This window comes from Dipodomys ordii, unplaced genomic scaffold (genome assembly GCF_000151885.1).
Source record: "Dipodomys ordii isolate 6190 unplaced genomic scaffold, Dord_2.0 Scaffold13, whole genome shotgun sequence".
NCBI lineage: Eukaryota > Metazoa > Chordata > Mammalia > Rodentia > Heteromyidae > Dipodomys > Dipodomys ordii.
In genome coordinates, this window is record NW_012267229.1 from 17895534 (window position 1) to 17908477 (window position 12944).

Sequence of the window (12944 nt, forward strand, 5' to 3'; positions counted from 1 at the left end):
AAAATTCCCTGGTTGACAACTACACATCAGCCAATCTCTGAACTGAAGGCTACTGGTCCCCGAAGCATCTTCCAGGGTTGCCACGACCACCTCCGTTATACAAATCAAAAGGAAGCACAGAGAAATCAAGGAATTTGCCTGAGATCCCTCGGCAGCTGGCTGGAGATCCCCTAGCCAGTGGATGTTGGGCCAGAAAGCCTGGCCAAATGCACAGGCCCAGCTGGCCACCTGCCAGAGCCCCTCATTCCCAGTTAATCCTATTAAGTGACCATAGTAGGACATGGTCTGGACCAGCTGGCCTTCACTGCTGGCCTCACCCCAGCCCTCTGCAGAGTGAAGCTTAAGGACAAGCTCTGGCTTCTAACAGCTACAGGCAGGAGTCTCTCTAACTGAGAAAGATTAAAAGGTGCATAGGAAAATCGGGCATCATAGTCTGTGCCTGTGATCCCAGCTACTTGGATGGCAGAGGTAGGAGGATTGACATCCAAGACCTGCCAGGGCAAAAGCACAAGACCCTACTTGGGAAAGAAAAAAACAAAAACAAAAAAAGCAAAAGAACTAGGGAGTATGGTTGGCTTGTTGGTTTGATTAGTGTTTTTCTCTTTGGGAGTTCCTTCAGAGTAGGGACTGTTGGATTCTTGTCTGTGGCCCTCACTTCTGTCCCCTCCCCCACCCTCACCCAGACCCTAGGATCTTGCTCCATACAGTAACAGGCTCAATAAATATGGCGGATTGGGGCTTGACTTCACTCAGGTGTGATCACGGTCTCTCAGGGTAGGCAGGGTCAGTAGGCCAGCCTCCTGCACATGACACCATTAAATAGGGACAGAGCTCTGGGCATCCGGCTGGAAGACAGAAGTAATCACCAGACAGACAGACAGACAGACACACACACACACACACACACACACACACACACACACACACACACATACAGAGAGCTTCTGTCACCTTCAAGCACCAACCTGGGCTTCCAAAGGTCAGTGCACCAACATGAAATGCCTGATAGCAGAACACAGCCACTTATGTCTGTATTCTGGAGGTTTCTGGCCCCTTATGCCAAAAGGTTTAAAGGACAAGTAGGATTTCTCCAGGTCAGAAGGCAGAAAGGGCTTCTGGGAGAGGCAACAAGAGGGCATAAGGCACCATGGGAAAAGCTCTCTCCAAGCTGTGGCCTAACAGACGCCAGCTTAGGGGCTGTCTCAGGGACCGGCAAGTTCTCATTCACCCGTGACTTTATGGATGAGAGCACTGGGGCGTGAGAGAGGCAAGAGGCCAGACGTCCACACAGCTGTTCCAGGTGAGGACTGAGACTTGAACTCAGAGCTCAAGAGGAGCCAAGAACATTCTCTACATTTTGGGTCCTGGAGAGTGCACTGTCAAAGCTGCACAGAAACAATGTGGGTACAGAACAGCTCTTTACGGGCAATCACAAAGGGCTTTGTGGAGGAGGTGGCACTGACTCACAAGGGATCATTAAGTCCAAAGGGGTAGTGAGCTTCTGATGGGTGAGCACTAGGCAGGGAGCAGCGTAGTAAAGTTCCTGGAGGGAAGCCTGTGGCTGTGTAAGATGGTGAGGCGGCTGCAGTTAATCTGAGGGGTACAAAGCCTGGGTGTGCGGAAACGATGTGGGCACCAGCTGGGGGCTGTGCGGGACCCACTTAGGAAGTTTGGGTAGCAAGGCCGAATACGTGCTCTGTTCTGAAGGAGACCTGGAAGTTTCCTAGAGCAACAGGTCCTGTGAGGGAGTCTCAAAGCCATTCCTGTCTTGGGTACATGAGGAAGGGGCTGTCCTGGGGGCTGGAAGATCAGGACAGGGCTGGTGGAGATTTGGAGATGAACAGTGGGGGACCCACCCCAGGGCTAGCATGGAGTCAGAGTGAGCCAGGCCTGACTGCGGGCGGGGGGGGGTGGAGAAAAGGGGAGCTAAAGGCAGATAGAGCCAGGCCACCGCACCTTGCTAGCAATGGAGGTCATTCTTTCTGTTTCTCCTGCCATCCACCTGTTTCTCAGGGTTTCTAGTTTTTCCTTCCTTCTGCCCAGCCTTGCGAGCCAGTCCCTCTCTGTGTGCAAAATGAGAACCACTGGTCTGTTCTCCTGAAAAACTCATCATCTTATAGGGATGATGTGTGATACGCAGCTGTTACAACCCGTGCCACAAGTATATGTGGTGGAGAGGCAGTTGGATGTGGGAGGAGAGGACAGTAGGGAGGGGGCTGGGAGGTGGGGGAGAAAAGAGGAGGGGAGAGCTCCCTGCAGCCCAGCTCTACCTCAGGATAGTGGCTCTGCAGTGTCATTGTCCCACACAAAGGACGCACTACTACATTATTAGTGTTATTAATTATCATTAATCTAATTAAATGGCAATTACAATTAAGAACACAGCGATAAAAACGCCACCTTGGATTTAAACGCCTCTTCTCCTCTAGCAGAGGAGTGGGTGATGTCCCAGGGCTCAGCATGTACCCCGCTGTGACATGGTGGGAGAAGCAGGTGCATACCAGCCCTGCGTTCAAAGTCTCAGCTCAGAGACCACCAGGGTCCCAGTGTACAGATGGCAAAACAGGCCCTGGGAGGGAAATGACAGGCCCTGGGTCACTTGCAAGTCTATGGAAAAAGCAGATTCGAGCAAAGAGGCCAGTTTCCAGCCTCCTCCACAGCTCCCTCCATCCTCTGCCAGCTTTCCCCTTCTTTCTTTCTGAGAAAAAGCAGCTGTCAGAAACAGCCAGGCAATCCCGATTAAACAAGGCAAATTCTATCGGAACAGAACGGGAGCACTGCGGACACCTAATTACACAGTCTAGAATGAGAAACACAGGCGAGGGATCGGAAATATTAACCCAGAGGGCCCGGCGACAGCCTGAGCACCTGCCCTGTCACCAGAGCTGTCATCTGGAGGCCTCTGGACATGCGGGGCCTCCTGCTCCCTGAATAGAACCGCCCCCCACTCTCTCCCTCACATCTACTCCTCCCCTCTGCCCCCAGCAACCAGCCAGGCTTTGGGAAGTCAACTAGGAGGCATGGATGTGGCAGTGGAGATCTGGGCAGGGGCAAGATGCCCTTCCAGAGCCTTCCAATGACATAATGAAAGGAGAAGCAGGGCAAGCAAGACTAGGCAGGGTGGGTCTGACAGCCATACCTACTTGACCAGGGGAGGGTCTATCAGGGGCCCTATCAGGGGGCTAGAGAGGGGTCTTGTGATTACCACCTATCTTCCAGCCAGATGCCCAAAGCTCTAGCCCCATTTAGGTGCCATGTGCGGGAGACTGGCACTGCTGGCCCAGCCCACTATGAAAGTCTGTAATTATACCCAAAGCCAGATTGTGAGCAGGAAGGGCGGAGTCTGTGTACCTCTGCCTGTATCACACACTGAATGAGTGAAGTCAATGTTCAATCCATCATGTATATGAAGCCTGTCTCTGGATGGAGCATGATTCTGGCCTCTAGGGGGGGACAGAAGTGAGGGCCACACACAATAATCCCACAGTCCCTGATTGTGGGATTCTTTTTTTTTTGTCGGTCGTGAGGCTTGAACTCTGGGCCTGGGCGCTGTCCCTCAGCTCTTCAGCTCAAGGCAAGTGCTCTACCACTTGAGCTACAGCGCCACCTCTGGTTTCCTGGTGGTTTATTGGAGATAGGAGTCTCACGGTCTCTCCTGCCCGGGCTGGCTTTGAACCGCGATCCTCAGATCTCAGCCTCCTGAGTAGGTAGGATTACAGGCATGAGCCACCAGCGCCCAGCTTGATTGTGGGATTCTTGAAATGGGAGAAAGACTCTGACCAGCCCAACAAAATGAGAGTCATTTAGTTAGTTAGTCAGTCGTGGGGCCTGGGCACTGTCCCTCAGCTCTTCAGCTCAAGGCTAGCGCTTTACCCTTGAGCCACAGCGCCACTTCTGGCTTTTTCTGCTTACGTGGTGCTGAGGAATTGAACCCAGGGCCTCATGAATGCAAGGCAAGCACGCTACCACTGAGCCACCTTCCCAGCCCCTCATTTATTTATTTCCTTACTTACTTCTGCAGTGCTTCAAGTCCAACTCAGGGCATGCCAAACAATGAACTAGACCCTCAGCCCTAACTGATAGAATTGTTTATTAAAAAATTCTTTTCATTGTTATTACAAAGGTGATGTATAGAGGGGTTACAGTTACAGAAGTCAGGTAAAGAGTACATTTCTTTTTGTATAGTGTCACCATGACATAACTCCTGAGGGAAGAAAATAAACCAGTTAATAAATGACAGAGATGAGAGAGTGGTGGGAGTAGTTTCCAGTTTTCTCTGAAGGCCTTCTAAGAAGAAGGGATAGCTGAGCTAAGAGCAGGCAGAGTTGAACGAGGAGCAGGCATGGGAAGAGCTGGAGGAATGTTCCAGAAAGAGGGTGGAGTGAGGGCCAAGTGAACTAATAAGTGAACTAATAAGCTAGTGAGCAGGCAAATGAGCAGAGGGGGTCTGCTTGTGAGAGACACACACATAGCGTGTCCCTGGAGGCCCTCTGCAGGGCCATTATCTGTAATGGGCCACAGGCCCATTTTGTCCAGCCTCTGGTCCTCCCTTAGCCTCCGAACCCCTACCACCCTCCCTCCCCACCTGAATGTCCCCCTCCAGGTGACCTTCCTGGTTCTTTATGGCTGGAATTATTGTTACACCATTAATAATCATTACCCTCACTTTTCTCCATAGCTTGTCATCTCAACATGGGCCAGGGGCCTAAGAAAAATTCCCCGGGCTGTCTGAGGTTTGGGTTCTCACTCTCTGAGTAGGTAGCCCAGCCTCCAGGTTCCTGGGTGGCCTGAAACAAGTCTTTCAGGCCACTTCCAAACCAGAGACTGATGGCACCCCAGACGCCATGTTGCGTCCCGTGCATTGATGATTTGTCCACAAGGCAACCCTCGGCGTGAGTTTTTCACTCGACCACTCCTCCAGACGCAGAGCTGGACCTTGGAGGATGATGGGGTCAAGTTCGTGTGGCCAGAACATGATGCAGTGGGACTAGAACAGCCTCAGGCCTCCACTAAGATGACTTGGCAGTGCTAGTTCACTTTGATGTCCCAACTCCAGGTGTGTACACACCTGCTTGAGAAAATACACACTGCTGTATTGGAGAACGCTCGCTGGTCCCATACTGTGCAACTTCTCGGTATATTTGAAATTAGTTCAAAGTTTCAGAACACTGGAAACATCCAGGCTACAAAACAAACCAGAGGCCGAGTGCCAGTGACTCACACCTGTAATTCTAGATATTCAAGAGGCTGAGATCTGAGTATTGCTGTTCAAAGTGAGCCCTGGCAGGAAGAACCTACAAGACTCTTATCTCCAATTAAGCACTAAAAAAGCTGGAAGTAGAGCTGTGGCTCAAGTGGTAGAACACTAGCCTTACATGATAAAGCTCAAGGACCGTTGCTGGGTGCCAGTGGCTCACACTTGTAATTCTAACTATTCAGGAGGCTGACATCTGAGGATCATGGTTCAAAGCCAGCCCCAGCAGAAAAGTCCCTATGAGATGCTTATCTCCAATTAGCCACTCAAAAACTGGAAGCGGAGCTGTGGCTCCAAGTGATAAAGTGCTAACCTTGAGTAAAAGATCTCGGGGACAGTGCCCAGGCCCTGAGTTCAAGCCCCACAACTGACAGCACACAGGCCCTGGCTTCAAGCCCTTTATTGGCTTGCACACATGTGCATGCATGCACATGTGTACATGCATACACACACACACACACACAGAGTTGGGAAACAAAAGCCTCCAAGGGTGGGCAGGGATGCTAGGTACCCCACATGGGGACAAGGACACTGAACCCAGTGACACCCCCCACAGCTGCCCTTCAGGCCCTCAGCCCTCACAAGCTCCCACCTGGTCAAAGGCTGATTGATCCTCCACGCTCCCTAGCACTGGCTCCTTCATCCATACCTCAGGCTGCTGCGTGTTTTCTTGTCTCTGATTGTAAACAGATTTGACTAAAGAGGTAAATTAGAAGTTAATTAGAGAGAACATGATTGATGAGGCAGTTTGCTGTGATTGGGAGGCGTGGAAAGGATGGGGCTCCCTGCATGAAGGCGAGGGACCAGGGAGAGGCGGGAAAAGTCACAGGTAGGGGCTCTTCAGGGAGCCCAGTGTGGCAAGGGGCTGGCTGAGGCCACCCTGTCTCCTAGACTCCACAGTCCAAGTCGGAGCTCCTGGTCATGAGGCCCCAGGCAGAGCCAGCCAGGAGAGCTGTAATGAGAGACCAAGCTCTGCTGGACTGAGGATTCACAGCCACGCTTTCCTGTGTGGTTAAGACCTTCACCCTGGTGCTTCCTGGGGGCACTGGTTTGTCAGACATTTCTGCTGCTCCAGGTCTTGTGCATCTTCTCCCACAAAGTTGACTGATAACGCCTTCATTTCCTAGATTCACAATTGAGATTCGCAGCCAAACCAACTTATCATCATACAGCCAAAAGGACAGAGCTGAGACTCACCCTAGAGCCTATCTGAGGTTCAGCTACGGGCCTGGTTATGTGATCAAATCCCAGGGGTCCTCTTCTCTGCCACACCCCTGCTTGGTGTGTGAGCTCACTTTCTCCCAAGGAGGCAAGAAGCATTCACTGTGGGACACCTGCCTTTTCCTTGTCCTGGTGTGTCACCTGGCAGCCCCACCTCCAGATTCCAGATCTGCTACTTGCCAGCCTCCTTCACATCCCTGGATGGAGACCCCAGAGTAAGGAGGGACCTTAGGGATTGTCCTGTACAACTGCCTGATTGTTGCAGGGAAAGTGAGGCCCCCAAGAGAACCTGATACATTCTAGACCCTTGGTGAATGACAGCTGCAGGCCAAGGAATGCCAAAGCAACAGTCCTGCTGAATGGGAAGCATCCAGCTGCCGCTAGTTAATTGTTCTGAGGGCTAAGGACATTCACCTGTGGTCCCAGCACTCAGGAGGCAGAGGCAGGAGGGGGGTGGTGAGTTTTAGACCAGCCTGGACTACACAGCAAGACTGTGTCTCAAAATAAGTAAACAAATAACCAAAACATGGCATATATGATTATGTATGATGTGTTGATATATTGGGTTACAAAAATACATTGTCAAGGTTAATTTTGTGCATTTCTTTTCATTTTTTAAAAATGTGCCTACTAGGAAATTTTAGATTATACACACAGCTCTCATTTCATTTCTTTTGGTCAGCATTGGTCTGACACTGCTAGGATAGACTGACATTGCCTACCCTACTTAGACAAATCTGGATATTTAAAACACTTACAACAGGGCCTTGTATCTGGCAAAGACCCAGCCTCTCTGCCATGGTTGAAAAGCACCTGGCTGAGGGTGAAGAGCCCCTGCCTGAGAAAGTTCATTGTTTTTGATTCATTGCTCTGTCCAGGCTAGGCTCAGGGCCTTTCTAGGAGACCAAAAAGCCCTGCGGGAGGCAGCACGGTGATGAAGGCTCTGTATGAGACCTGTGGGTCTACACCATGCCGGACTTTGGACAAAAGGCTCAATGCCTGGAGGATTTTTTTTTCAGGGGGGTGGGGGAGAGGAGCTGATCCTGGGACTTGAACTCTGAGCCTGGGTGCTGTTCCTGAGCTTTTGTTCAAGGCCAGCACTCTACCATAGCATTTCCAGATCTGAGTTTATTGGAGATAAGAGTCTCACGGACTTTCCTGCCTGGGCTGGATTCAAATCTCGATCCTCAGATCTTAGCTAGGGTTACAGAACTGAGCCACTGGCACCCGGCTAGCCTGGAGGCTTCTGTGAAAAGGCCATGGTCTGTCTATAGAGGCTACCAGAGCTCTTGCACAGCTTCGAGGTGGCCCAGACCTGGTGAACAGCTCAGGCCCCCAGCACTGCAATGCAGCTGAGCTGGGGCAGGTGGCTCCCTCATCTGAGGGCAGGTGGGGCCCAAGTCAATGAAGAGAAGACATCCCCAATCCAATCCTGATCCTCACTGTGGCCACTGGGTCCCTGCATTAGACAACTCCAGTGCCTAGAAAGAGAGCTGGCAGATTCTCAAGCCCCTCCCCAAACCCAGATAGGGACGCTAAAAGAGAGTATCCAAGGTGGCATCTCAAATGTCTGTCTCAGCTCAAGGTGGTGTGTGCCAGCTGTGCACTGGAATTGCCTAGGGGTTTTTAAAAAATCTGATACCAAGGCCTCATAGCAGACGGTAGTGGTGGGCTAGCCTGGGCATTAGCAATCGGTGTATAGCTGCCTAGGTCATCCCAGCACTGATCTAGCTCTCACTGCCTTAGCATGGTCATTTGGAGGTAGAAAAAAAAAATGATCAAGCTCAGAATGGGGCAGTAACTTACCCAAGCCCACACTGGAAGATGAAGGGAAAGCCAGTCCCAGAGCCTGATTTTGGGCCAACTTCTCTCTCTAGGCTGTATCTCCCTTTACAAACAAGAGCCCAGGCAAGTGATGCCCACAATATTTCACTTTAATAATGTTGGAACCCAGTGCGACCAGGGCCACCACAGGGTTGGCCCGGCAGCCTCCGATGGCGATTAGTAAAGCTGTAAGTCTTTCGTTTTATCCAAATCTTGGGCAGTAATTTAGGAAATTTAATTAAAGGGGGGAGAAATGGGGACACCTCAGGCTCCCAGCCTCCTGTTATAATGAATGAAATACACCGGGCTGTAAAAGGAAATGCTGTCTGAGACGCAGCTCGGATGTTTTATTGCCAAGTTTTATTCGCTGATGTAAACGTAATCGCTGGAAACCGGAGCTCTATTAATGTACATATTTCCCCACATCCGGGGCCCCCACCCATCTCCCTCCTTCACTGTAGGCTGGTTCATCCGCCCCCCCACCTCCCCACCTAGGGTCAGCCCTGGTGCTTTCTGGGCATGTCTGTGCCAAGTCTGGATTTCCCTGCCGGCTTCCTACCCTCCTGTGGCAGATAAGACTTTAATAGAATTCCATTGCTCCTCAGAGCTCAGTAATGCACTCTGGAAATTAGGCAGCTCCATACTAAAGCCATTGTTCCCTCTTACAAATGGGCTCCCTGGAAGCCAGTGACCGTGGGGTCTTGATAAGCTCCCATGAAGCCTTACTCCCATGTTATTGGTGTGTTAAAAGGTGCGGCTCTGGGCTTACATTGCTCATTGTTAGGGGCTGATACATTTAAGTAGTTTCTCCATGAATCAGGCTGCTCAGGTATTTTCCCCTCCCACCCCCACCCCACCCTTGACATTGATAGATGAGCGAAAGGAAGCCATTTAGACGATGTTCCATAGGCCCCGGCCCACACGGTGAATGATTTCCAATGCCTGGTTTAATTTATTTTTAAATGAAATTTGTTATTGATTCTGGATTAAAAGGACAAATCTTACGGCTGTTACTACTGACAGAGCCACAGTGCTGAAGTGACACCGCACAGGAAGGGAAGGGAAGGGAGAGCAAGGACTCTCTAGCGAGCTTAGCTCACAGGTAAGGGGTAGTACAAGCCCACCCACTTGGGGGCAGCTTTAAAACAATCATTTTCCCCAGCCGAAGTCCATGACACAATGGTCCTTTTCTGAGCCTCATTTGTGTAAGGGAAATAGCAGTGATATTTGCTTCACACGTCCTTGTGAGTGCTGGATGCTTGTTTAGTTACCTCTGGGGATGGGAGGCTTACTCTCGCTTGAGGCATTCCTAGGGTGGAATGAGTAGCTCCCAACCTTTGTAAATCCCCAGAGATGCTTTTCTGGCTACTTTCTGCCTCTGTTACACGCCGATTCCACTTGCATTTGGCTGGGTGAAGGAGACAAGAGACAACTACACAGGAATGGAGTACAGGCTGAGAATATTACCTTCCCATCTGGCTATGCCCCACCTCCCTGCATAACCCCATGTGGGTGGGAGGTAATAGTATTGGCCTCAGGGGTTGTTATGTGAATTGTGTGAGATCAGGGGTGTGAATGCAATGTAAAGTGTAAATCACAGTTTAAGTAGGTGCTGCAGGAAATACAAATGGGACAGTGCCATGTGGTGGGAGAGTCTGGAGGTGGGCTGCAAAGGATCTGTACCTGGTTCTGACAGAACACGTGACTCCAAGGAAATCACCTGTCCTTTCTGAATCTCACTTCCCTACACTGCAGCGGAGATGGGTTGAATTCAAGGTGCTCAAGACTTAAGCTAGATCATGGGCTCTGAAATCTATAGTTCACTGATCTCTCATTACCTTGCTTTAGGAAACATATTTAACCTTTCCAAACTGCTGTTTCTTAATCTATAGGCAATAACAACCACCATAACAGTCAGTGTGCACTTCCTGTGTGCAGGCATTGTTCCAAGTGCTTTGCATGTACCAATTCATTTAACCCTCACAACCATCTTGAGAGGTAGATATTATTATTCTTTTACTACAGATGAGGAAATTGAGACACAGAAAAGCCAAACAACTTGTCTAAGGTAACATAATTAGCAAGTGGAAGCACTTAAAACTTAAAGGAGTAGCTCTTGAATCCACAATACCCTACCCTACCCTATCCTGGGTGGATTAAATGGAAAAATTCAAGTTCTTAGCATGGTGCTGAGGCACAGTGAAGGCTCAAGAGCTGGGAGAGGGCACAGATATCCTTCACTGTGGGGGGGCTCAGGCTGGACCTTGGCCAATGGGGGCTCAGCTAGGGGGTGGAGCCTATGTGCATAGGGGCCGGAACTGAGTGGAGATGAGGCATGACCGAGGAGGGCACTGGAGCACAAGGTATGAGTCTAGTTAAAGTCATATGGCCTTAGAGGTCATGAGGTTTAACCTTGTTCCAGACTGTGGGAAGGAGAAATCCCTGAAGGTCAGTGGGTCAGTGGTAGAACATCAGTATGCTGCTCCAACCCCCAGGGAGAGTGTCTGCTCTGCCTTCCAAACACACACTTATAATCCCCCTCCTTCTCCTTGTCCCCTTTCCTGTGCCCCCCCCCTCCAATTTGTAGTTTAAGAGAAGAAAGCTCCACATTTGAGCTCTTTGGAGAGGATTCTGTCTCGAGTTTCAACCTTGGCATTGTTAGGTGATTTTAGATTCTCAATTTCCTCACGGTTTTCATGGGACTGCCAGCATCTATTTTATTGGGAAAGAGGTTCCAGTGACTCAATGAATGAGCTCTTAGCTCATCCCAGGAGAACTTAAATACCACTTCTGTGTAGGAAGAACGGGGTTAATTGGGCCAGAAAGGTGAACAGCGGGGGGGGGGGTGGAGAGGGGAGGACCCGATTTGATGATGGTTTGATGATCTGTCTGTGGTGAGAGGACGCTTCAGGAAGGCCTCGCCTCGGGGTCGGCGCGCTGTCCACGGTGCTGAAAACGCGACTGATCGCGTGTGCGCTTGGGAAAAGGGCAGGCCTCCTTAGTTTTGAGGGAACAGAGCTGTTGCTGGCGACCATAGGCCTTGTTCATGGTACTGTGCGCTTAATATGGGATGCGAAGACAGAGAAAAGGCAGAGCACAGAGTGTGTCCCACCGCCTCTAACCTTCTTAAACTTTGCGGCCAATGCTGGATGCTGGATCCACCTGTGGTCTGCAGTGGGGAGCGGGAGGCCGGCGGTGCAGACCCCGCTGGACGAGGAGAGGGCAGAAGACGATGGATCTGTCCGTGATGCTGAAAGGATGGCTGTCCTCGCAGCAGCCAGCCTGTCTCGGGGAGCTGTCCACTGTACTGAAATCGTGGCGGTCCTCGCAGCAGAGGGCCTGTCCGGGAGCTGTCCGCGGTTCTGAAATGGTGGCTGCCCGGGCTGGCGCTGTGCTATGATGATGAGACCATAACGGGCCAGGCTTGAGGAAGGGCAGGAGGGACCCTGCCTTTAGTCCAGGACCTCCCCTAGACCTGAGAGACGCTGCCCAGAACTGCCGCAAAACCTCGGGTTTCTCTGATTTAAGGCACTTTCTCAGCTTTTAAGTGGGACACAAGTCTACCCTCCGGTCCTTACTGTGGGGGGAGGGGAGTGGGGGGTGTCTGTCCTAAAACCGGTAAAAGGATCCATGAAGGAGTCAGAAGATCTCGCAGGATTCCTGCTCTTGGGAACGGGAAGTGACTCCGTGTCTCCCTCCCTCCCGACACACAAGCACACGCACACATACACGCGCGCACACATGCACACAGTCATGGACACATGCTCGCGCGCACACATGCACGCACACATGCCCTCGCACCTACGTGCACGCGCGCACACACGTGCACACACCTCCTCGGGCGCGCGGGCGCGCGGGCGCGCGAGTCCATCCAGGCTCATCCGTCCCGGAAAGGAGCCTCGCCGTCCAGAAGGGGGCGATCCAATTCACCGCCTGGAGCCCCAGCATCTCTATGCTAGAAGGCGCCCCACCAACTGGGTCGCCTCACCCCCATTTCGTGGACGCGAAAACTGAGTCCCACAGAGAGAAGTGACATCACCCCTGCGGCGGCGTGGAGGCGGCATCGCGCTCCTTCCTTCAGCCCGGCTTCTGGGCACCCCGCCTGCTGCCCCTGCTTCTCAGTCCCAGGCCTGGAGCTGAGCACAGGGGCAGACACCACCAGGCACACGGGGCGCTTTACAGCCTCCTGGGTTTCAGCCCCGGTCCCCCCCCCCCGCCTCCTTCACACACACACACACACACACACACTCCCACACACACACACACACACACCTGGCCTCCCGGGCCCAGGCATCACTCAACTAGCGAAGTTAGGAATCCCTGGTGAGCGCGCAGGGTCTGGAGGCAGGTGGGATGTTCATTGCGCTTCGATGCCCAGTTGTGGCACTTTGTGCAGGAGCCATGTCCCCGGGAGGCCACCCCCACCCGGTGCACCCCCACCCCGTGCGCCCCCACCCTGTGCGCCCCCATCCCCGCTCCGGGGCGGGGGAAAGTTGCGAGTACCGCTTTAAAAAATCCCAGCCTGGGCAAAACTTTGATGATAAATCAAGCTGCGGATCCCTCCGCCGCGCCTCCCGGGCGGAGCGAGGCGGTGCGGCGGCCGCCGCGGCGTGGCCTTCCGCGCAGGGGAAGAGTCCCGCAGTCG

At 52.1% G+C, this 12944-nt stretch overlaps 1 protein-coding gene across 1 annotated transcript in view; it reads left to right on the forward strand.

Moving 5' to 3' along the window:
- Positions 1-10634: 10634 nt before the first annotated feature.
- The window catches only part of Vstm2l (V-set and transmembrane domain containing 2 like), a 32423-nt gene continuing 30113 nt past the window's right edge, over positions 10635-12944 (forward strand). Inside the window, exons 1-2 of the mRNA XM_013010702.1 lie at positions 10635-10662; positions 11475-11603. Of these exons, the coding sequence (XP_012866156.1) occupies positions 10635-10662; positions 11475-11603 (157 nt within the window). The remainder of the gene's footprint in view (positions 10663-11474; positions 11604-12944) is intronic.